This window comes from Branchiostoma belcheri, unplaced genomic scaffold, assembly GCF_001625305.1.
Source record: "Branchiostoma belcheri isolate BF01 breed outbred unplaced genomic scaffold, Haploidv18h27 scaffold241, whole genome shotgun sequence".
Taxonomy (NCBI): domain Eukaryota; kingdom Metazoa; phylum Chordata; class Leptocardii; order Amphioxiformes; family Branchiostomatidae; genus Branchiostoma; species Branchiostoma belcheri.
This window is the reverse complement of record NW_017803845.1, coordinates 162,818-189,286: the sequence shown is the minus strand read 5'-3', so window position 1 is coordinate 189,286 and position 26,469 is coordinate 162,818. Positions and strand designations below refer to the sequence as shown.

The 26,469-nt window shown below is 41.7% G+C and overlaps 1 protein-coding gene across 1 annotated transcript in view; it reads right to left on the bottom strand.

Annotated features, from left to right (window-relative positions):
• Nucleotides 1-9,604: 9,604 nt before the first annotated feature.
• The window catches only part of LOC109471233, a 92,953-nt gene continuing 76,088 nt past the window's right edge, over nucleotides 9,605-26,469 (bottom strand). The window contains exons 26-35 of the mRNA XM_019770512.1: nucleotides 24,372-24,680; nucleotides 20,725-20,872; nucleotides 19,242-19,357; nucleotides 17,419-17,673; nucleotides 16,738-16,922; nucleotides 16,044-16,170; nucleotides 14,752-14,874; nucleotides 14,179-14,391; nucleotides 10,814-10,953; nucleotides 9,605-9,718 (exon numbers count right to left, since the gene is read on the bottom strand). Of these exons, the coding sequence (XP_019626071.1) occupies nucleotides 9,605-9,718; nucleotides 10,814-10,953; nucleotides 14,179-14,391; nucleotides 14,752-14,874; nucleotides 16,044-16,170; nucleotides 16,738-16,922; nucleotides 17,419-17,673; nucleotides 19,242-19,357; nucleotides 20,725-20,872; nucleotides 24,372-24,680 (1,730 nt within the window). The remainder of the gene's footprint in view (nucleotides 9,719-10,813; nucleotides 10,954-14,178; nucleotides 14,392-14,751; nucleotides 14,875-16,043; nucleotides 16,171-16,737; nucleotides 16,923-17,418; nucleotides 17,674-19,241; nucleotides 19,358-20,724; nucleotides 20,873-24,371; nucleotides 24,681-26,469) is intronic.

Sequence of the window (26,469 nt, the reverse complement as noted above, 5' to 3'; positions counted from 1 at the left end):
GAATTTTCTTAACATTGCCAAGAAAACTGAGAAGTACCTTTCTCAGAGTTTCTACATCAGGAAAACAAGAACATTTTAAGAATGCCATTCTAGTGTTACGTGTTTAGCATGATCTTGATTTTTCTTATTTTCCTTACCTGAAGAAAATAGAAGAAAAGAAAGAAACAGCTTCTTGTATTTTCTTAAACATTACCAAGAAAACTCAGAAATGCGTCTCTTAAGTTTCTAGATAAGAAAAACAAGAATATATAAGAATGTTATTCTAACCATTACTTGTTTTTTGTATATCTTGATTTTCTTGCTTTTTCTTATCAGAAGAAATACAAGAAAGGGCAGAAATAAATTCTAGTATTTCTTAGAACAATCAAGAAAAACAATCTTGCTAGACAAGAAGATCAAGAAATTTAAACTTGAAATTCTAGAAATTCTTGAAGGCAATTACCGTTTTTAGAAATAATTTCTTCACTGAAGAAAAATGAGAAAAAAGTTCTTCGTGGGAGAATTCACTTGAAGAAATTTTTTCTTACTCATCCGTCTTCAGTCTTAAAATTTCTTTGTGTGAGAAAATTTGTCCACGAATTAAGAAAATATTTATTATAAAGAAAAACAAGAAAAAACATTTTTTGTAGTGTGTAGGATGGCTCCCATCAGGCTAAATCCTGCATTCAAAGACCAGATAATATGTGCTCAACCCGCTAAAGTTCAGGGACAGAAGCTTACAGATGTCAATCCAGAAGAATTGATTTATCACTCTCACTGTCACTATCACTGGTTCTTTAAACGCGCTGCTAGCTCAACAGCACGTCATGAAGAAAACACACAAACAACAAGTGCAACACTACCTTCACCCCTTTTTACTTCAGACAAACCAGAATCTGCTCCCAGTTCACCCCTACCTGTTCTCATTGGCTCTTTCTGTGCTTCAGTTGTTGGCATTGTCCTGATTGGCATAGCCGTACTTACAGTGTGGTACAAGATGAAGACCAGTCATCCTACTTTAGAGAATCCCGATGTTGTTGGTGGCAACACAAACACAGCAGCTACTGTAATGACCAGTGGCGATGATCAGACAGGGCAGGGCCAGTCTCAGGCTAACATTCAATCTTTCGTTGTAAATCCACCCCATGATCGAATTCTGGCTGCTTTAACTCCAAATATTATATATGCATCTACGGGAGTGGTCAGTGCTCACGATCAGACAGGACAGGGTCAGTCTCAGGCAATCTCCGAATCCAACACAAACACCACAGCTAACGTAACATATTTGGCCAGTGGTCATGATCATACAAGGCAGGGTCAGTCTCAGGCCATCATTGAATCTAACACAAACACCACATGTACAGCTAACGTAATGACCAGTGGTCATGATCAGGCAGGGTTGGACCAGTCTCAGGTCACCACTGAATCCAACACAAACACCACAGCTACTGTAATGGCCAGTAAACATACTCAGACAGGGCAGGGTCAGTCTCAGGCCATTGCTAAATCCAACAGACACACCACAGCTACTGTAATGACCAGTGGTCAAGATCAGACAGGGCAGGGTCAATGTCGAGCCAATCTAAATTATGGCACCGGGCCGACAGCGTTAGAGGTAAATTCTCTGTACGCTAATGTGGAAACACCATAATTCAATTTACGTTTTCACAGGAAGGTCACTGTTGGCAACCTATGAGTGACAAAGCAAATGCAGAAGCAATTATTGTAAAGACAATCCTTTTATTTTATCCACAAAGGCGCTGCTATTGGTCACGCCAATTAATTTCTTTTAGTTCTTCGACATTTTCCAAAAACAAAACAAAAATTATCATAACGTCCAGATGTAAATAGAGGACCAGGAACAAAATATGACTCTCATTTCAGTCCATGAAACTGTGTTAATTTATATGCTTCTTCCATAATCTGTTTTCATTTCCCATTCCAAGAACCTATGACTCATTATGCCTAACATTGTTACTCCATGTATTGACTCTGATGTGTGAAAAAAAACAAAAACAAGCAGAGCTTGAAATACGTATATCCACATATAACCTGAATTATAAGAAAACAATAGCAGTAAAAAGGAAAAAAAAGTTTAACGTTCGCAGCTGTGGAGGTCCAAAGGTTTAGGATGGGCAAAGTATCAGTAAGTAAATCGTGAGTTGTGGAGACTTGCCGTTCACATGTGTTGCTGTAGTGTGACAGGTGGACACAAGATGGTACCTTTAACTTACTTATTATCGCAATGTAGCAAATAGTTCGTGGGTTGTGGAGACGTGTTCAAAACGGTTGTTGTGTGTCTGTAGGGCATTAGATGGTGTACTTTTATGTTACTTATTGTAACAATGCAGCAAGTAGTTCGTGGGTTGTGGAGACTTGAGTTAGAAACTGTTGTTGTACTAGTGTGAAGGAAGGACATGGTATTTACTGTTACTTATAATGCAGTAATAAGGCCATGTTGATTTGATTATATGGATGACATCCGCGCGCGCATGAATTTTCGGCCGTTTCCAAAAAAAAAAAAGTTTTCAACCATACTGTAAATCGTACAAAACAGTTGCAAAATGATCAAAATATAACACATTATAGTTGCAAAGTTGCAAAAAGAATATTAAAAAATGATACCAATGTCGCAAAATGCTAAAATCAAACAAAAAAGACGAAAATGTAAAGAGAAATGAATTTAAAGAGTAGATTATTCACCAAACCATACTCTGTGTCATTTTTTCAACCTTCATGACCACGCAGATTTCATAATGAAAGCAGCTTTTTTTTTTGCAAAACTTTTTTTTTATTCGCACGCGCGCATCAGTTTTGGGGTTCCCAGAGGATGTCATCCATATAATCAAATCAACATGGCCTTAGTATGTATGTTGTGGAGACTTGCAGTTCAAATATGTTGTCACAAAATGTACTTTTAACCTACTTATTGTTACTTATAATGTTACAGTAGTAAATAGAATGTTGGGATTTGCAGTTCAGAACTGTTGTTGTAGTATGTGAAAAGGGCACAAGATGGTACGTGTTGTTACTATATTGTAGAAACTTGCAGTTCAAATATGTTGTTGTAGCATACAAGAAGGGCACAAGAAGGGCATTTTACCTTACTCATTGTTACTTATACATGTACTTATAAATAATATGTGGGTTATGCATGGAGACTTCGAATTCAGTTCAGAACTGTTGTTGTAGTGTGACATGTACAGAGGGGCACAATATGGTACTTACTACTTATAATTAGTATGTGTGCTGTGGAGCTAGCCTTGTTTTTCAAATGTGTTGTTGTAGCATTCCAGAAGGGCACAAGAAGGGCATTTTAACTTACGTATTGTTACTTATACGGTAGTAAATAATATGGGTTATGGAGACTTCAGTTCAGAACTGTTGTTCTAATGTGTTGGCATGGAAGGGCTTAAGATGGTACTTACTATTAATGTAGTAATTAGTATGTGTGCTGTGGAGCTAACCTTGCTTTTCAAATGTGTTGTTGTAGCATTCCAGAAGGGCACAAGAATGCCATTTTAACTCCCATATTGTTACTTATACTGTAGTAAATAATATGGGTTATGGAGACTTCAGTTCAGACCTGTTGTTCTAGTGTGCTGGAAGGGCTTAGGAAGGTACCATCCATTACCTATACTGTAGTAAATAGCATGTATGTTGTGGAGACTTGCAGTTGAAATATGTTGTTGTGGCATTCCAAAAGGGCACAAGTAGGACATGTTAACTTACTTATTGTTACTTATAATGTAGTAAATGGTATGTATGTTGTGCAAACTTGCAGTTCAAATATGTTATTGCAGCATTCCAGATGGGTACAAGATTGGCATTTAACTTACTTTTTGTTACTTACACTGTAGTAAATAGTATGTGGAGCCTTCAGAGTTCAGAACTGTTGTCCTAGTGAGACTGAATGTGCACAAGAGGGAGATCTTATATTATTACAAAATCACATGAAAACTTGTAACAAGGATGAGAAAAAGGTGAAAAGGACAAAGAATGTCTGTATTTTTGCAGGGTGGGTAAAATGAATCATAAGGGAACTATTAGTAATTAGTTTGTAGGATGTGAAGTGTTTTCAGTGTCCTTTTTTAAGTTACACTAAAGAATGGTGGTAAATGTCACTCAAAACCTCCGGAAGTAGTTTCCATAATGTATCCAGCAATAGAGTTTGAATTGACTGTGAGTATTGTCACCCTGGATTTCAACATGAATAATTTGAACTTAACTCACTAAAAGTAATTGTTGTCAGATGTATTGTAAGAAAAGTCAACTTGTTTGGATGTTCTATCGCAAGCCGTTATTTGACTAGAAAGAGTGCCCCTAAGTATCTAAATATATAGGGTTAAAGACAGCGAACCATTTTGACAAGAGGTGTGAAAAGGCAGAATTTTAATCAATTTTTTTTCATGAAAAATGCTATTAACCATTGTAAAACTATGTGCCCTATATTCATTTTTTTTCTTGAAACCCGAATGTTTCAGTGATTGTAAAAACTTCTCACAATACAACATCATATTCACAACCCATCTTTGTAGCTCGTCATTCTTATGATTAAAAAAGGACCAAAAATATATAAGATTGAACTTTTATTAAGTTAATTGTCGGTGCGTTTGCATTCAATGTTGTATGAACGTGCATTTGGAAATAATGCATTAGGAAATGTTGTGTTGTTATCTCACGAAAACATTTCCCTTTGCCTAAATTTCAGTAACTCCTCAAATAGCTTTATCTGAAAAGCCATATTCCGCACAAGTTATTGAAGCTAATTTTAATCGCTTTTGTAAAAGCCAAAAAGTCCAGATAGGAACAACATATTTTCATAATTTTTGGTGTGCAAAATTATGCAAATGAGGACTTTATTTGCATAATTAAAGAGGAAATTCTATAATTACAGTGTTTTACATTATACTACTTGCATACATGTCATGTATGTAACCTATGGCAGGCGGAACATCAACAGATACTAATTATGCAAATGATTACCTAATTTGCATAATTAATGCGAAAATTCTATGATTTCTTAATGGTGAATGATGGGAATGTCATACTTGGGACATCTGTAAGTTAATCAAAAGTTAACATACATCACGACGCATATATCATGTTAATGCAGAGGACATTTGCATAATTAAAGAAGAAATTTACATTTACATATCAAGCCCATATTTCATGGAGGTATGAAGTCTCGGAACTCTTATTTCCTTTGGTGCTGGTCAAAGTGGCAATTGATGATATCTTCACACAGCTATTCATGGTTACAATGGACGTCTCAAGCTCAGAAATATCAAGCCTGTTCTTATACCTTAGCCTAAGGTAGTGTCGAGAAAACTGTATATCTTTTGCACAAAACCTACTCACCAGAGTTGAAAACTCATGCCAAAAAGTGGTTTGTACCTAAATGCATCTAAGACCAAGTATATGCACTTAAACCCAACATTAGTGGGTAATCTCCTAGCCTCTGATGGTTCTACAATTGAGCGTGTTGCCGATTTTAAGTACCTAGGAGGCTACACTGACAGTGATCATGGCATGAATGTTAGGATCGCCCAGGCGTGGAGCGCCCTCCATTCACTGCACAAAGTTTGGAAATCCTCCATTAGAAAACAAACTAAAACAAAAGTATTTGAAGCATGTATTGAAGCTATTCTTTTATACGGATCCGATTCTTGGGTCATGAATACTATGAGATCCAAGAAACTTGACGGTACTTACACTAAGATGTTGCGGGTAGTCTATAACATACCCTGGTGTAAACACATCACAAATAATAATAAAACAAACAGTTATATGGAACACTCCAAAACATCACCACGGTAGTGAAAAGACGTCGGCTCAGCCTTGCGGGTCATGTGACTCGTGGTACAGAACCAGCGGGTCGATTGCTACTCTGGACTCCAGAGGCAAAAAGGAGGATTGGGCGTCCAATCACAACACTCAAAGGTCTTATCCAGTCTGACACTGGTCTACAAGGAGTGGAACTTTTGTCTGCTATGAAAGACAGAAAGTACTGGCGACAAAACTTCACGCGCTGCACCTCAGAAGAGGATGAGTAAAGAAGAAGAAGAAGTGTCAAGAATGCTGCACTCTCTAAATTTGGTATTGTCAAGCTTGAATCTAAATAAGATAACAATACTGGACATGACGTTCAGTCTTCCTACTACTACAGAAGACTAATTCATGACTCAACACTTACCGTTAAGTCAAGTTTTGAAAACTGCTAATGCAGAACTGGATTCAGTTGTCTGGGAGACTTCCTGGCAAAATTTCTGGTCAGGAGAAACAGGTTTTCTGCAGTCAGCTCTAAGAGTGGTGTGGCGCTCACAGCTCACTGGTAGACTAGTAAGTACAGTAGATTAAGATCTGCTGATGGCGCAATGAAACAATATGTAGTTAGTGAACTTTTTTTCTTTCATCTCATCTCATCTTGATGAGTTGCTTGGATATTTATTTATCTTTTTTTCACCATAAACCCACACCAATTTATTTCCTTGGTTCTTCGACATTTCATGGGGAAAATTCAGTAACTACAAAGGGGATCAATGTGCAGATGTCCTGTCCTTGGTGCTGAACTTCTGGTTATACCAATTCCTTGGTTTTCTGTAATTTTAGTGAAAATTGAGCAAGATGGCACATTTAAACAGAGGGCAGGGAGAAAACGTGCATCTGACTATGTTCTCTCCGGAAAACTTTGTTCTCTCCTTGGCTCCTTTAGATTTCCAGCTGTCTAGAGCACCGAAAGTTCATCGAAAAAGATTGTTCTCCATGTAGACAAAGTTTTTGATCATGGCATTTAGTGTCTTGTTAGAGAGTGCCTGTACCAAATTGTTTTGAAGTTTGACCCCTGTGGCAGCCCTTCCAGCCATGAACTCTTCAGATGGGGTATCTTGTTTTTTTTTTAAATTAAGAATGCAACAGTATTTTTTAAATGTTTTGACAAATACAAAAAAAAAATATCCAGCTCACTTTCTGTCATCTGTAAAATCTCTACCACACTTTTGCTGTTTTCTAAAATGTCACTGAAGACAAGACTCAAATCAAAATATCTACTGTATATCTGAGGATCCTAGCCTATTAATGTCTAGGGCGGCCTATGTATAGCATCATCTCAAAGTAGATGTAAAGGAACATATCTATAATCATTTCCAAGAACCTGTAGGGTGGTATATATGTAAGAGTTATCTCCAAGCAGATGGCATCCATGATCTGACTATTGAGTCGTCGTCAAGCAGATGTAGAGTGGCATGCCTATAAAGTTATTTCAAAGCAGATGCATGGTTGCATGTGTAAGATGTACAACATATCACACTGCTAGCGCGCCGAAGTGCCAGCTTTTTGGCAAAAAACACTTGTTTTAAGGTGTCCTCCCTGGCTAATTTGGCATTTTAGAAATTTAGAAAGAACTGTAGTTGTACTGAATATTGATACCGGGGTACAAAAGGGTTATGAATATGATTTTATGGACCATATGGATGACGTCATCACATTTTATTGCCCCAAATGTAACTATCTTTAAAGTTATAATATAGCACTTTGGTACAAGTAACTGAAATAAAAATATGATTTTCCTGTGCATAATGGTCAAAGCTGAAAACGTACGTTTGCACAAATTGATATCTACTAATTATCCGTAGTTATTAGAGAATAACTAGATTTTAATTAGGCAATTAGGTTATTCTCTGGGGAGGGAGGACACCTTAATAAAAGGCAGTCAATTTGCGGTATAAAATTTGCAAACCAACTGGAAAAGTCGACCGGACCACTTCTTTCATCTAGGTGGGGATGCTTGGAGCCGAAGACGTCTTCAAGTCGCTGAAAAAAAAAACACTTCAAGATTTAAATTTTAAAAACGAAGACTTTGGCAGACGCAGGCGTGGCAGGCAGTGTACCCAAGGTCACAGGGGTACAAAGGGTAAAGGTCGCCCTCTGGTAGGGACGCCTGCTTATACTTATAATACCGTGATCGGTCCGATACCGTATAAGGTATTACATAAATGACTCAGTCCGTGATACGTATAGAGATTGGATAAAACGGTTTAATCATTGTCACAGAGGAGAGTGGATGTATATAACGCGTGTGAGTGGGAACGAGACCCTACAAGACTTGTCCGGAACTATAGTTTAGAATAAGGCCGTGTTTAAGTGGAATCACCCAAACCGCGATTCGGGTAACTCACATTCCTCACATCTGGTGAAACCGTGTCCGATCACAATTCGCTTGAGCTACATTTATTGTTGTTTGATGATAACACGCAAGGTGGCGTGTTATCAATGTCAGAGGTCAACGACCTGCTTGCTGATGCCCCCCTCCCAGCGTATCTCGGCCGAATGCCGACGTAGTCCCGCCAGAGGCGGTGAAGCTCGCCCTAGACACATTATTTGACCATTACTGCTCTTTAAGTTGCTGCCACGTAAAAGTTGGTATTGCATATAAATAAAGAAATATCACCCCGTAATCCATGACCAGGCGAAGTTACATTGAAATCACATTGCGTTCAGACGCAAATCGCGATGCGGGGAAACCGATTCGAAACCACCTCTAGAAGTGGCTTGGGATCGAGGCGCTTTCAATGTGATTTGAAGCGTTCAGATGGAGCCACTTGAAACCGGCTTCGGGGTAAACCACATGTAAACCACATGTGATTCCACTTAAACACGGCCTAAGTCTTGGTACATACGTTATGTACAACGTACAATGTATTGTGTACATAATCTTGAAGTTTGCTGAAGAATATGCATATTTACAAAAAGTGGCTAATTAATAAAAGCTAAAGACATCATTGTTATCATAAAAATGTATGTGTACAGAGTACATGTAAAACATGTCAAATTTATTCAGAGCAAAAATGTTTTTAAGTATTACACACCGGTGCAGAAGCCTATATTGCAATTATATTATCTAGGCGGATAAGACAATAAAAGTATGGAATATGGTGTTTTAATTACAAATACTTTTTACATCAATCTCCTCAACAGACAATCAAGGCATCAAAACTGGTAATATGGAATACTAGTAGTAAAACGTTAAACTTTATTCCAACACACAGTTTACGGAGATCAAATTTTCAGCGACCACTGTCGCCTTCATCAGGATAATTAATGACCATCACTTCACAACGTGATCTCGCGTGTTTGTAAACCGTAACTCTCGCGAGATCACGTTGTTAAGTGATTGGTCAATAATTATCCTGATGAAGGCGACAGTGGTCGCTGAAAATTTGATCTCTGTAAACTGTGTGCTGGAATAAAGTTTAACGTTTTATTATGATTACTACCAACACAGATGAACTTTCATGATAACATGGAATATTAGTACTTGGTCGTTATTGAAAACACTCAGTATACACCTGCTGTATGTTTATCCTGTGGAATTATACCATGGATCATGGAAATATCCTGCCGAATTCGTGAAATGTCTGTCAGTAGACGCTAGTTACAAAACTTAAATTTTTCTACTTAGTCTATATCACAGCTAATCTCAAGTTGGTTTTTGCCTTTTCATGTTAAGGTATTGGCTAAGCTCGGTTCGTCAGTTAAAGCTCCTTTTTGGCACATAAAAACGTACGCCACGGTAAGTCAGAAGAGCTGTGATGTCATTATTTATGTCGCCCTAGACATGCAGGGATCAGATGCTGTCTGCCTGGTTGTCGTTGTCACGCACGCTGCAGGACACGCGTGAGCCGCTAGAGGCCGCCTGTCTGCTCCACCGCCTCTTGTCCGTTGGGGGTGCGACAACGACCTAGGATGGTTGGAGTGCGAACGCCACTTATTATATCTAGAACGCCACTTATTATATCTAGAGCGCCATTTACTATGTTTACCGAATGAAAACATATTGTTTTTGCTACATTTCCTCTTCTCCAAACAGTGACCTCTGACCTGATTGAACCAGATTGTCTCTCACCATGGTAACTGGTGTTGGGTTACATAATGTTGCAATTTCATAGTAGGAGGGATTTAGGCTCCTGTCATCATATATGTGAATGTGTTTGAGTAAAGATTAACAGAGCAGACTAGTTATATCTGCGTATCCAAGAATGTAGATCTGCCCCAGGCACTGTTCTGGATACGCCTGGGCTATTCAAAACTGTGGATGGTTCTGGATACGTCTGGACTATCCAGTACCGTGCCTGAGCATGGTTCTGGATAAGGCACGGTTCTGGATACAACAATTGGTGAGTAGGTAAAATTGCACATTCTACGTCACTACACTCTTAGAAAAGTTAAATTGCCGAGTGAAGGAAGCCATTTTTCAGGATCCACAATTTTTTTATTCATCAAAACATGAAAACATAACAAGGACAGTGTGACGCTGCACTCAAGTTTACAGCTTATATTAACAACGCCACACAACAAAAAAGTACAATTAACATTTAAATATACAAAGTTGACATATCTGTGCGCCGTAGTCCCACCACCCCAAGACATTAAAATGTTAAATTAAATGCTAAAAATGCTATTTGAAAGATAAGATAACATTACGTGATAACCTCCTATATCTCATTAACGGAAAAACATCCGCCAATCAGAGCTAGGAGGGAAATTTAGGCCCATTAACACGTGCGTAGTATTTGGACTTCTGTATCTAATTGACTGTTAGAAACAGTCAAGCAGAGCTAGAAGCGCTTGGTATCTCCAATGTAAATCTGAGTGAGTTGCATCGTTTTGCATCCACAAATTTATTTATTTATTTATTTCTGTCTTCTTTGTATACAGGGTAGACGCACTCAGTACAATATACTGCTTTACAGGCGTGCCTTGTACAGATAGACATAAACACCAACAACAGTAAACAAATTTCACCCAACAGTCTATGACTAGAGCTTGTACGCACCGCAGTGTATTCTGGGTCTGGCACGATGGCCTCCTCCGGGATGTCGTCCCGTGCGCATGCGCGGATGTCCTCCCCGTCCGGACGGTGCCGCTCCACGGTCGTGTAGGGAGGCAAGGTGGTGGCGTGCGCATGCGCCAGTCCTGGGGAAATAATACCGGGTTTGGTAAGGCCGCACAACACAGTATTTATGGGCGAACCCCGTAGTCAAAAGTAGTCCAGGCACAAAGTAGTTCTGCACAATACTAGAGAAGGGTGCAGAGATTGTTCTGTGCGTGGCATGAGATAGAACCTGTGGTAAATGTTAGAGGAATACGTCAGTTTTAAGACTGTAAAAGTTGAATTATGGTGCGTGTTCAGTCGGCGTAGATTTTTCTTGGATACTTCTCCCGCCTAGTACTGTGCGTCGGCTGCAGTTCCATGACCTCTGAAGTGGCGCTAATAAAAGAAGGCACGAGAAGAGAACTAGCCGGCAAATCTAAGTTCATTTTCACATATTTTGTACACTACACTCTGAAACAAGAGTTCCACGACCCCATACCTTCGCCAAATGATGTTAACCCTTGCGGTTGACGAATTATACAATTTTAATCATTGATTTTGTAAATAAGAGCCTCATTTGCACGGATTATATCAGTTGATTATATTCTCCAGCCAATGACAGCCTTATCTTAACAAAAAGGCTATTATAGCACTTCCTCATAAATTATGCAAATGAGGTAATGATTTGAATAAATTATGTTTATTGATGTTCACCTTCACTTAACTTCCAAATGTGGCAAGTATGATATTACCAGCAGTTACAACTATGAAATCATTAAAAAACTGTCATTTATTATGTAAATTAAGTCCTCATTTACATAATCTATATCCTCAGATGTTTTTTCTCGTTCTCAAGTAGATGCCACAAGTGTTTCATAGTTCTATTATCGAACAATGCAGATTTATAGAATTTCCTCATTATTATGCAAATTAGCTCCTGATTTGCATAATTGTCATCTGATTATGTCAAGCATTACTTCAACTACCTACATACCAAAAATCACGACAATCCGTCAACCGGTTATTGAGTTATCCTCCTTTGAAAACATTTCAACAAATGCTCCTGCAGTTCCAGAACAAGCCCATAGGGGACCCAAACTCGTGTCACTTCTTCCCTGTCCCAAGAGCTATCTCCCATTCAAAACTCGTGACCCTAGCATGTCCAGATCACGAGATATCAAAACCGAAATTTCTACTGCAGTACCTAGGAAAGCCGCCAGGAGTCCAAAATCTAATCATTTCTAGGTCTCATAAAGACCTACCCACCTACTAAGTTTCATTCCAATCCATCCACTGCTTCTCGAGTTATCTTGCTAAACCACACACAAACACATACACAAACGCTACTGAATACATAACCTTCTTGGCGAAGGTAATTAAACATATAAAACTTCTGAACCTTGCTTGTGCACCCTACTATGATTTTCAGTGAGTCGAAGTGAGTCACTTAGGGGTCCTTAAAGGAGTACTAACCTCCAGAAGGAGGTGCTAGATTTCGACAGGCATTTATTTTTGGAATTGAAAAATGCATATTATTTTACAGTATACAATTAAATGCCCATTTTGCGCGCAAGTCTTAAAACGCATCGAATCCAGGACGAACTCTCCAAATACCCTCAAAACTATCCCAGAATACACCACGCTACCCCATTAGTGTCTATGTTTTAAACAAAAAGTTACGTTACAGACCTCATTTCGGGGGCGATAAGAAAAATTCGTACCGTTTTGTGTTCTTTGGTATCTTACCAACCATTGCCTTTCTTGGTGTCCTTATCGCCCCTCATTTATGCCGCAAATATTGACGATGAAAAAAACGGCGTAATCTAGTTATCCTTTCCATAAGTGGCGTAATCTAATTATCTGTTCAAGTGATACTTACATGCAAATAAGTTGAGAAAATCAAAACACGCAGGATGAAACTGGCTCCCACTGTATTCGTCATCCTGATATTATAATATCCAAGCCACAGGTCAAGCAAGTAAAGCAAGTAATTTCTCAATAATCAGCTTGTTAGTGTGCTTGTCTCCTACCATTTTCGCCGAAAAATGTTTATGTTGACCTGAAGTGTATGAGTATTGCGTAAGCCAGAATTCCCGGATGTATCAATTGTGGTTCAGCATGGGGGAAAATGATATTAATATCACTTTACAAACATGCGCCGCTCAACTCGTACAAGCGAAATTATGTAAAAAGTCGGCTAGTTATGTATTCATTGCAGCATGATTTATCGGAAAATAGCACTTCCTTCTAGAGGTTAGTACTCCTTTAACTATAGAAATCCCCATAGGGCTAAAACTGTGCCGCCGTTGTGCCGCCGTAAATCAACCCTGACCTCTGCCCAGACGATACACACTGCATTACATTGCTGCCTCCGGGAAGGGGGATCTACCTCCGTACGGAGGTTTTGTTTTCAGTTGTTAGTGTGTTCGCATCTGTAACTCACGATCCTCTGGACGGATGTGTTTGAATTTCGGCATGTAGTTTTTGTTATCTCAGAACCATCCTCGCCGCACCTAGTTAGGCCATGTTTATTTGATTATATGGATGACATCCGCGCACGCATGAATTTTCATCCGTTACCAAAAAAAAAGTTTTCGACCATACTGTAAATCGTACAAAATGAGCGAATATATATCGTATGTTGCAAAAAAAAAAGTATTGAAAAACGATAGAATGCCGAAATCAATTCAGGAAAGGAAGAAAAATGTGAAGAAATTAAAATGAAGAGTTTATCATTATTCGCCATACCGTTTTCTGTGCGTTTAGCCATTTGTTCAGCCTTTATGACCAGATTCCATAATGAAGAAAACTATTTTTTGCCAAACTTTTTTATTCGCACGCTCGCATCAGTTTTGGGGTTCCCAGAGGATGTCATCTACATAATCAAATCAACATGGCCTTATTATCTGCCAGTGAGTAGGCTAGTAGGGGATGAACAAGAGGAGTAAGTAAGCCAGAAAGAGGTTCGATTCCTTCGAATGAAGGATTATCCAGGGCTCTGGAACTGTCTGGTGTTTTTTACCTGCTGAATGTTGAGCTACAAAAGCGTTTTTTTATACCAACATTTCATGACTAGACATAGTGACGGCAAACTCAAGTTATGTCAACTTATTTTATACCATCACCAACGCAGATAAAGGACAAATACGGAACAAGACAATACCCATTTTCACCTGAGATAAGTGAGAAAAGTCATGTAAAGTGCCTTTCCTCAGCAAGGGCACAAGATCGGTGGCATGTCAGGACTCGAACCTGGGACCTCTTGGTTCCGAGTCGTGCACTCTGCCGCTACGCCACACGACCCCACGTACAAAAGCGTTACTTACGGCTGTAGGAGAGTCCGACGTTTGTCCACTGTTTGTCCCCCCGAGGCGGCGGACGTGGCTTCAGGGTCCCGTCCAACTCCTGCAGTTCCAGGTCCTCCACACCGGAGTCGTTCGTACCATGGCCCAGCCTCTTCCCGGGCTTCGGCACAGCAGATACGGAGCGGCCCGAGGGCACAGCAGCCAGCGAGCGGGCCGAGGGCAACGGGGGCGGGTCTACAACGTTCCCGAAAAGAACCCAAGAAATTTGGTGTGATTGAAATTGAAATACAACAGCATCTACCTTGAGTTAATTGAGTAGGAAAGTAATTCTGTTAAATAATTCTGGTAAATTACACCTTCTTCATGTTTCATGCGACATTTTACCAATAAAGAATAAAGTATGGAGATTTTACGTGACTGCAGCTGGTTACGTGATTGTACATGCTGATTTTCAGTGGGCCGTACCTCGGAGCTATACATAATAATGTATTATGCTGTATATCATAGCTCCATGGTTGTACACGTACCTTGCTTGCTGTCCCCACAGACCCATGTATTATACTGTATATTACCGCTCTATGGTTGTACACGTACCTTGCTTGCTGTCCCCGCAGACCCATCGCTTCTTGACGGCCACGCAGACGACAGCTGCCGCCACAATCCCCAGGACAACCGTTGCCATGGAGACGGAGATGGCGACCAGAGATCCGTGAGAACCTATATGACCATATATGGGGTCGCAATCATGCCAGCTTGCGAGCTGATCTTTTAAAGATTTAAACCATCAGTCAAAACATGCCTCAACAAGCAGGGGTTTGTCGGCGTTATTTTTATTGTTATGTGTAAATATTCATACGAAGATTAGTACCTCCAAATCTGTTCGCCACGTTGCTACATTAATGTATTCCAACATTAGTTATCAAGCTAGCGAAGTGATGGTTTAAAGCTTTATCTCATCAATCAAAATATGACTCAACAAGCAGGGGTTTAGGCTAGGGCTTTTTTAGCGTCTTTTTCGGCGTTTTTTTTAATTGTTATGTATCAATATTCATATGGAGACCAGTACCTCCAGGTCATACTGCCAGCTTGCTTCATAATTTATTCCAACACCATATATGGTGACCAGCCCCTGGAGGTCTGTCCTGCCACTTTGCTACATTAGTGTAATCCAACACCAGTTACAGTGGTTATTGACCTTATTTTTAGAATTGAAAAAAGAAGGAGCAAAAAAAATATGTAAGAATAATCATGTAAGTGTGATATTTTTAAGACTCGTGTAGCTGGCCTAGATATGTATGATGTTTAGAATCGAAAATAATGCAGGCAAACACACCATGCAGTGAAATATGACAGAAATAGCAAAAGTCTGTGGTTGAAGTACCAAAAAAGCCTTGCATTTTTCTCACCTGTAACTTCCAGGTGTGTTTCTAATATTCACCTGTAACTTCCAGGTGTGTTTCTCACCTGTAACTTCCAGGTGCATTTCTCACCTGTAACTTCCAGGTGCATTTCTCACCTGTAACTTCCAGGTGTGTTTCTCACCTGTAACTTCCAGTTGAGTTTCTCACCTGTAACTTCCAGGTGTTTTTCTCACCTGTAACTTCCAGGTGCATTTCTCACCTGTAACTTCCAGGTGTGTTTCTCACCTGTAACTTCCAGGTGTGTTTCTCACCTGTAACTTCCAGGTGAGTTTCTCACCTGAAACTTCCAGGAGTGTTTCTCACCTGTAACTTTCAGGTGTGTTTCTAATTCTCACCTGTAACTTCCAGGTGTGTTTCTCACCTGTAACTTCCAGGTGTGTTTCTCACCTGTAACTTTAAGGTGCATTTCTCATCTGTAACTCCCAGGTGTTTTTCTCACCTGTAACTTCCAGGTGTGTTTCTCACCTGTAACTTCCAGGTGAATCTCCCTCCGAGCCTCCCCGAACATGTTGGCAGCCTGACAGATGTACGTCCCTTCCTGAGATTTCCCGACATCCTTCAGGAGGAGGGTACTGGAAGTCCCGTCATCGGTCTGCTGGGAAGTCGTGACGTCATCAGTACCATTTCTGATACACGCGAACCATGCACGCTTCTGAATGGCAGTTATAGGACTGGAATTACTGTAGCGGTTGGGAAACATTACGAGCGCCCCAAAACACTTACGTTGACAATGTTGTGAATGATTTGATAACTTTGCCGCCAGAATGAAGTCTGTTTGGTCGTTTCCATTGCACATGCAGTAGCTTCTACCAGGCTTCGGGAGGCGGCTGGAAAGAGTAGAAATTGGCCAACGTGCGGCAAAATGTACTCTCTGGTGGACCAACTACCCCGCGGCCTGCATGTTATCTCTCTATTTGCCCAATTTTTGCTATTTCCAGCCGCCTCCCGAAGCCTGGTAGAGGGCTACTTGCACAGAACAAGTCCCAACTCTTTTCACTGCCTACCTGCTCAGGCCATTGCTCCCCTTAGTCAGTTCTATTCAGAGCCATAGTCTTTTCACTGAGTTATGTTTCACACCCCCTTTTTTGATCACGAAATAGCCTGGAAAATGGGACGTTCCACGGGTATCCATTACGTTATAGAGAACAACAGTTTTTACCGCCTTTTCGACGATAGACATGCCTCCGTCTGTCGCCATGACAACGATCTCAGCCGAGTGCTTGTTCCGCCAGAACCAGGTCACGTGACTAGGCAGGGGGTCGCCGAGAATCTCGCAGTGAAGTCTCGCGTTACCTCCTTGCGCCACGGTGACTGCTGCCAGACCGCTGTGAATGGACGGCTTGCCTGGTTTAAAAAAAAAAAAACTATCATGAATGTAATGAGAATTAAACTGTTCTGCAACTCAAGAAAATTGACTCACTCGGTCTTCGTCAGCTTTTTGACACGAGTGCTGTAGACACGTGACTTTTACCCACGTGTGACGTCAGCACTGAGGGCCAAAGTTCGTCAGAAGTCGGTACCACCCCCCGTCCCGGTTGAGCGAAGGTTGGTATGCCCTGATGTACATGGCTTCCTTCACTATTCTCGCAAAATAGTCACGTTCCGTGTCCGGGATATTCACCCCTTGACACTCATGAATGTATTGCTTTAATTCTACTTTCAGCAATGTGTTTCTCACCAATGTTAGTTCTGGTCACTTCGACAGTCTTAGCCTTGAAACATTGTGTCACCCCGTCGAAACTAGATTAAAGTACCAGAAACAATTAGGATAAAAGCTAAAGTTGACTTTGACAGAGTAGATAGCAGGTAAAGGGTGGGACGAGGACAACATTTCACCGACCTACGACGTCCACGTAGACGTCCTTGGTGACTTCCCGGAATCCGTCGCTGGCAGCCACGCATTGATACGTGCCCTGCACGTCGTAACGCACCCGGTGGAAGCGGAGTGGGTTGTCCCAGTACAGACTTGTATCCTTCCGCCGCCAGCGGATGTGAGGTTTCGGGTTCCCGTCGGCGAGACATTGGAGGAAGCGGTCGTCTTGCCCGAACTGCATCGTCACCTGGTCCTCCATGGACGAGTCTATCTCGGGCGGGTCTAAACAGGGAGAAAACAATGCTGATATTCTGCCACTTGCTACATCATACAATCCAATACCGCAGTGTGTCTGCTACAACACCAGTTACCATGGTGACAGATCGTATTCATTTGGTATCAGAGAACGAACATTAACCCAGTATTATACCGTGCTAGTTTCTATCATAGGAGGGTCTGAAACTGGGAAAACATAATGAAGTACTTTATATTGTGACCAGCCCCTCCAACTATATATATATGCCGCTTTCTACATTATACAATCTAATACCACAGAGCCGGTGCCTGCTACAGCACCAGTTACCATGGTAATCTATGGGTGCGTCTATCACAGGAGACTCTGTATCAAATAGATAATGCATTACTATACCATGCTAGTTTCTATCTCAGGTGGGTTTGTAACACAGGGAGAAAATAATGCAGTAGTATATATGGTGACCAGCCCTTCCAATTATACAACTTGCTACATAATGTAATCCAATACCACAGGGTGCCTACTACAAGACCAGTTACCATGGTTCTCCATGGATGCGTCCATCATAGGAGACTCTGTATCAAATAGATAATGCCTTACTATACCATGCTAGTTTCTATCTCAGGTGGGTTTGTAACACAGGGAGAACATCATGCAGTAGTATATATGGTGACCATCCCTTCCAATTATACAACTTGCTACATGATGTAATCCAATACCACAGGGTGCTTACTACAGCACCAGTTACCATGGTGGCAGCTGTCCGGTCCAGGTCATTGACTTTATTCACTCGGAGAAGAAGAAGTATCGAGGAAAAACAATACTAGTATTTTCACCTTCTGTCGATGTCATAATAACGACAGACCACAGGGGCTTAAGCCAAAACACAAGCTGCCTAAGGCCGTGTTTATATATAAGTCACCCAAGTCGCTTTTACATGTGGTTTACCCCGAAGCCGGTTTCAGGTGGCTCTATCTGAACGCTCCAAATTACATTAAAAGCGCCTCGATCCCCGAGATACGCTGGGAGGGGGGCATGAGCAAGCAGATCGTTGACCTCTGACATTAATAACACGCTACCTTGCGTGTTTTCATCAAACGACAATAAATGTAGCTCAGGCGAATTGTGATCGGACATGGTTTCAAAGGAATGTGTGGCACGTGGACCAGATGTGAGGAATGTGAGTTACCCGAATCGCGGTTTGGGTGACTTCACATAAACACGGCCTTAGATACAATTTGTCTGTGTTTACCCTCATGAAATTTATACAAAATTACCTACAGGAATATTTGAAAGACTTCGAATTCAAACCCTGTAATGGTTTGCACTGTATCATGTGCTACTTACGGTTTGCTCTTACCCGCCATATATGGCCACCAGCCCCTCCATTCCAACACCACAGGGTGTCTGCTACAGCACCAGTCACCATGGTTAAGAAGCTTAGTACGTTATTCATTTGGAGAAGAGGAACAAACTGACCTGCAGACAATTTATTTCAGTTTACTCCCGTAAACTGTTACCCACACACTTATTATACTATATTTTTAAAAGACTTTGAACTAGGGATTAAAACATTGTAATGGTTTGTTCTACTTACAGTAGACTTGCAGGGTGATAGTTCCGAGCCCCACCGGAGGGACCCCGTTATCCGCTTCACAATGGTACAGTCCGCCGTCATGCCGGGACGCCTTGGGCAGGTGCAACACGTGGTCCCTGGGCGGGGGAACTTGGTTTTAATCTTCGGCGTGCTGAAGCTTTGGTCCCAATTGCGCCGGTGCCCGCCGGGGATGTAGCCCAGGCCGGCTCCCGCCGGGTTCTGGAGCCTGGCGGGCACCGGTTGTTGTGGTCACAATTAAAAGTTTCCTTCAATGGCATTTTGTTACCCTTATTGGTCGGTCTCCTACAGAAACCCGTAAGGTACCAGGCAGCTTCTCTGACGATGTCTTGTACTGACCCACTTAATACAGAGTTCATGCTTTTGTTGTGATCACCTGATCTGTGACGTCACACATTTGACACGGTCTTACGAAGTACACACCCTTATTGTGTGTATTTGGTCTGTGACGTATCAAAATTAGTCCCGGTGGACTGCCAGCAACCGGAGGGGTGCCTGTCGGTGTTCTCACGATGAGGTCACGGCGTCTTTATGTCAGCGGGGCCCGAGTATAATTTAAGTCAGAATTAAATTCTTCTCGGGTCCCCGCCGGGCCAAAAAATAGCCCGGTCGCCGCGGGGTGTCCCACCGGGCCACGTAGGGGTCACGGCCGAAAGTGCCAAAAAACGGCTCGGGGACTACCCGGCAGGGCCCCTTTCTCAAATTGGGACCAAAGCTTAAATTTGTTTTGGTCATAGGATTAGGACTAAGGATAAACTTGTCCAGATCTAGCCGAATTGATTCGCTTTGATCCGGCTTCGATTCTGCTTAGACCTAGCCTCTTTGATTCGGCTTCGATCCGGCTCCGATCTGGCCCGATGTAGCCTCTACCAGGTCTTGGGAGACGGCTGGAAAGAGTAGGAATGGTATCTCTCTATTTGACCGATTTCTACTCTTTCCAGCCGTTTCCCAAGACCTGGTATACGTAGAGGCTACATCGGGCCAGATCGGAGCCGGATCGAAGATGATGATGATGATGATGAATGGTTTATTGAAAATCAAATCCATTGCAGCCCGCAGGCTGAATTGCGGATTCCGATTACAAATATTTTCAGAGCTCAATTCAAAATAAAACAATGGGTCAATTATCATATATATATGTATAAAAAGAAATAACGTTCATGAATAAAATTTAGCATTTATACAATAATACGATTATCAAACCGGATCAAAGCGAATCAATTAGGCTTGATCCGGCCCATTGGGAATGGGGCGTAATTAAGTACCAGGGAGAAGGGCATAAAAATGCATCTGAGAGGCATAGAATTAAACATTTAAATATTTTGATTTAGCTAGTGTACCCAACCTCCCATCAGCTTTACAAGTATTGCTGTAACTGGTCTTTTGTCACAATCTATCTACAGTTTGGTTGTAGAAAGTTGGTCAGGTTACTTTAGAGTTTGTCTCACATTATATTTCCCTTTACCTGGGCATGTTGAATGAGCGAAGGCTGTCCCCCAGTTTCCGCCATGTTACGGTGGCCTTAGGGTTGCTGTCCACCATACAGCTGAGACTGGCCGGCTCGCCCTCTCTCACGTGGACGGACGGACTGGGCACCGACACCGCCGGGGGGTCTGCGGACCAGATTCAACAGCCGTCATATACCATATAAGGTAACATGGACCACTGGGGGGTCTGCGGACCAGATTCAACAGCCATCATATATCATATAAGGTAACATGGACCACCGGGGGGTCTGCGGACCAGATTCAACAGCCATCATATATCATATAAGGTAACATGGACCACCGGGGGGTCTGCGGACCAGATTCAACAGCCGTCATATATCATATAAGGTAACATGGGGTGTGTGTGGAGCAGATTCAACAGCCGTCATATACCATATAAGGTAACATGGACCACCGGGGGTCTGCGGACCAGATTAAACAACCATCATATACCATATAAGGTAACATGGAACAGCGGGGGGTCTTCGGACCAGATTAAACAACCATCATATACCATATAAGGTAACATGGAACAGCGGGGGGTCTTCGGACCAGATTAAACAACCACCATATACCATATAAGGTAACATGGAACAGCGGGGGGTCTTCGGACCAGATTAAACAACCATCATATACCGTATACTGAGGTAATTCAGATGTAAAGTCTGCAAAGTGGTTTCGAAATAAAATTTCAAAAAAGTTCCACTACAAACTCACACTTGACTCTGAGTATCCTGGAATTCTCACATTCAGGTTTATGTATCTGTATAAAAACATGTGCCTCACACTTGACTCTGAGTATCCTGGAATTCTCACATTCAGGTTTATGTATCTGTATAAAAACATGTGCCTCACACTTGACTCTGAGTATCCTGGAGGAGGCTTTGGGCCTGGCGAGTTGGGGGAAGCCCTGGTCGGCCCGGCAGGTGAAGTTGGCGCCGTGATCCCATTTCGTCACCCGCGGCAAAAACAGCTCCAGGCTCTGGTCTTCAGTTGTGGCCATAGTGGCCGACCTGGTCCACACCGAAACGGCAGTAAGAGGTTTTAGAACATGTACTATCTATATGTTACAGCTGATGCATTTCAACAGTACATTTATAGCAAAAAGGTACCGAGAAAGCAGTTACTTAAGAATCTACTACCTTTCTTTAGAGATTTGTAGTCAACAGGTGAATGAATATTTAAATGGTGTATAAGATAAACAAAGGCCGTGTTCATGTGAAGTCAGTGAAGGCGCTTTACATGTGGTTTACCCCGAACCCGGTTTCAAGTGGCTCCATCTGAACGCTCCAAATCACATTGAAAGCGCCTTGATCCCAAACCACTTCTAGAGGTGGTTTCGAATCGGCTTTCCCGCATCGCGATTTGCATCTGAACGCAATGTGATTTCAATGTGACTTCGCCTGGTCATGGATGATAGGACGGGGTGATATTTCTTTTTTTATATGCAATACCAAATTTTACGTGTCAGCAACTTAAAGAGCAGTAATGGTCAAATAATGTGTCCGTTCTAGGACGAGCTTCACCGCTTCTGGGGGGACCACGTCGGCATTCGGCCGAGATACGCTGGGAGGGGGGCACCAGCAAGCAGGTCGTTGACCTCTGTCAATAATAACACGCAACCTAGCGTGTTTTCATCAAACAACAATGAATGTAGTTTCGGAGAATCGTGATCGGGCACGTTTTAAAAGGAATGTATGGCACGTGGACCAGATGTGAGGAATGTGAGTTACCCGAATCGCGGTTTGGGTGACTTAACATGAACAAGGCTAAAAGTAAGTCAGATTCACGACCAGGTTAATGCTAATGACTCAGTTATCTCCTGTTCGTAGAGTACATGAGGGCTTCAATCCTAACTGATGTGGTTGCCTTTAAAAGGAAACTCTCCTCATTTATGTACAACAGATTTTGCCAAACCTACAGTTTAGAGCAACCCTGTACGTGGTAGTTATCTTGTGCTTGCGCTACTTGTCTGGCCACAAGACCGCGCTAACTGTGATATCACTGCTGGCTATATCACTGTCTTTATTTGTTTGTTGTCTCGAATCAATAACTCTCACAATGTTAATAAGTTGACTTGCCTTGTACTTTCTAAATTTATTTATTTGTTTCTCAAATTGTATTATGTGATCTGATTACTTATTGTATTGTTTTGTCATTTTATTGGTATGGCGGCTTTGAAAAGGTGTTTCATGTCAGAAACACCTGTTATGCCATGCCATCCACAGTGCATATTGTACTTAATAAGACTTAATAAATAAATAAATAAATAAAATGTCTGGTGGATGGGGGGTGGGCTTGCTGGTCCCAAGTTTTGGGAAAAGTCAACTGTCCGTACCTGAACGGTTCTGTCCCGTTGAGCCAGGTGAGTCGCGGCGCGGGGTGCCCACCTGACGCTCGGCAGGTCAGAGACAGCTGATCACCTAACGTCACCGGAAGTTCGCCACCTGATACAGTCGGAGGGTTCGGCATCGGGACTGAAATATTTAACATTACGGTTACAGATACGTGTAATAAACATAGGGCCACAGCAAGTAATTTTTATGGATGACATCAGCGAGCGCATTAATTTTCGCCTGATTTTGGAAAAAAAACCAAGAAATTTTGGTACCTTCTGACAGTGGTCAACATGCCGAAAATATCCCAAGATGTTTGTTGCCATGCCAGAAGGTGGATGGCAGATAACTATAAAGAGAGGATACAACAAAAGGCTCTGATTTTATGTTTTGTTTCTTACTTTGATGCAGTGATATGTGATGTTGGCTGTGTATATGTGATGTTCCCATTGAATCAAAACCATTTGTACAATGATTGAGTCAAATTTCAAAATGTAAGAACCTTGTTTTTTTCGGCCCGCCTTGTTTTTTTCTCGCCCGCTCGCATTAGATTTTGAATCTGTGGAGGATGTCATCCACAAAATTTACTTGCTGTGGCCCAGTATTACATTCAAGTCACCAAACTATAGCAAACTAGGTAAAACATTGGATACTACCATAGTAAACACTTGTCAGAATGCGTCTGTGAAAGTTTGAAATCCAGGTAATAAGATACAAGAAAATAGTTACTCAATGACAATTAACTGGATAGATTTTGAAAACGGTCAACTACAGACTCCAAAAACTATTTAACTACAAATTTCGCTAGCTCTGACGAAATGGATGCTACTTTAGACGTCTGACACTTTATTGCACGTTTGTGCTCTAACAAGCTAAGTACAGGTCATGGATAAACAGGGAAAAGAATATAGCAATGACACTTACGAACTATACATACTAATGTGATCTACGTATACTATTTACAGGTTCAACTTCTTCTCGCTTCTTGTCGCAGTTGAAGATGTACGAACATATTGAGCTAATGATACATGGTTTGTCAAGTTTCATGAGGAATTCGAATTTTTCTATTCTGTCTAAATGTCTAAAGCTTCTATTACTTAAGTATAGAGGGAATCCATCTCGTTTCTACATAATATGCAGTCAACTACAAAATGGCATTCATCTTCAATATTATCTAGATTACAAAATTGGCAGAAACTTTGCTGTAGAGGAGTGCGGTTATGTCTGCCTTTTTCTATGTGGAGTTTATGTGAACTTATCCAATATATAATATGGATGTTGTTACTCACCGACCACAGTCAATGTGGCATCTGCAGTGTCATCCGGATGGGTATAGCAGCTATACTTCCCGTCATCCTTTAGCAGCACATTCCTGATTTCTAAGTTGAACTCTCCCTTTGAACTATCGCCTACAATTTTGTGTCGTCTGTAGGCCTTCAGGACGTTTCTTCCATATGATATTGTTTTGTCGTCAGGTCCCCCCTGCCATACGACTGCATCGTCCTCAGCCAGCCCGCTGAAAGCGCACTTCATGACCGCAGTCTGGCCGCGAAGGACGGCAGCCGACTCCGGACGCTCTCGGAAAGATGCTCCGGTCACTAGTAAGAATACAAACGGGTATTACGTTTCAGTGGCTTCCAAAACTCGAATTCTATATTTTTGTACATTGTTGTTATATTATTACAACCACTTAAAAACGGATCATCAAACGATCTTGTTTTCTTAACAAAAGGCAAATGAATGATTTTGTAATTATTCAAAATGACCCTGGCTGATTCTTTGGCCCCCACATTTTACATCGCTTATTGTAAAATTACACCATTAGAACCACTCCAAAATGGATCACCAATCGGTCTTGTTTTCTTAAGAAAGTAAATTAAAGGCTTTGTAATCATTGAAAATGACCTTAGCGTATCCTTTACAAGCACATTTGACATCGCTTATTGTAAAATTACATCATTGAAACCACCCCAAACGGATGATCAATCGGTCTTGTTTTCTTAAAAAAAGCAAATGAGTGGTTTTGTAATTATTGAAGATGACCCTAGCGTATCCTTTTGCAAGCACTTTAGACATTGCTTATTGTACGATCAAGGCAATATCATGTAGCTGGCTATTTTCTGTTGAATAGAATTTCAAATATCGTGAGGCATTGTTCTGGAGGTCAGAGGTCGCTGACCCAGCGCGTAAAACAGCGACAACATGTACTCAGGTTTGGGAGATCGATCCGTTAGGTGTAGCCTGGTATCCAGTCTGATCGTTGTCGGGGCTGTAAGAGCTCTGTCTCACCCGCCTCACTTAGGTTTCCCGGTGTGTATTTCACGAGAGATTAATTAGCCCTCCACGAACATCGTGTTGGGGGAAAACCAAATCCCCAAGCATATACTGTCTCTGATTAGCGTAACAGTCCTAGCGGGACGGCCTGTTGCACTGGGCGGGGGAAGCTATTAGAGCCCCCGAAGACACAACCTGCCTGAACACCCCAATACCCCCAATCACGATCAGACTGGATATCGATACCAGGCTAGTTAGGTGGGGGGGGGGGCGTCATGTACGGGTCGAATTAACACTTTCCATCTTCCCGGGTGAGCGCTACTTGTGAGCCACTTGTATCGATGTTCAATATTTCGTGGTCAAAACTTCAAACTATCATGATTCTTTTTTAACTCGGGGGTTCAGGAAGATGGGCAGAGAGAATTTCAATTAGGAACGGCCATGAGTGGTATTCCTGTAAATATTTGTCTTACAATTATTTCAAAATTTATTTTCGACAAAACTGTCATTTTGAGAGAACATCCGAAGCAAGGTCAGTTGTGAAGCGGTTGTTGGAGTCTATTATTTCCTAACCAAATTTGTTGGCCCGTCCGATCGTTACGATAACTTTGTTAACACGCAAAAGTAATTCCAATAAGCACATTACGACTGTTGAGGGACCGCAGGAGAAATAATCGGGCAGCTATGGGTGACCGCTGCCTGTACATGCACGTGTGGAGAATCACAGATAAAAGCATTGTTCATGTGAAGTCACCCAAACCGATTCGGGTAACTCGCATTCCTCACATCTGGTCCACGTGCCATACATTCTTTTGAAACCGTGTCCGATCACGATTCGCCTGAGCTACGTTTATTGTTGTTTGATGAAAACACGCAAGGTAGCGTGTTATCAATGTCAGAGGTCAACGACCTGCTTACTAGTGCCCCTCTTCCGACGTGGTCCTGCCAGAGGCGGTGAAGCTCGCCCTAGAACGGACACATAATTTGACAATTACTGCTCTTTAAGTTGCTGCCACGTAAAAGTTGGTATTACTTACTTACTTACTTACTTAGGCCCTTCGCTCCTGCCAGAGCATAGGCCACCGACGATGGCTCTCCACTTCACCCGCCTCT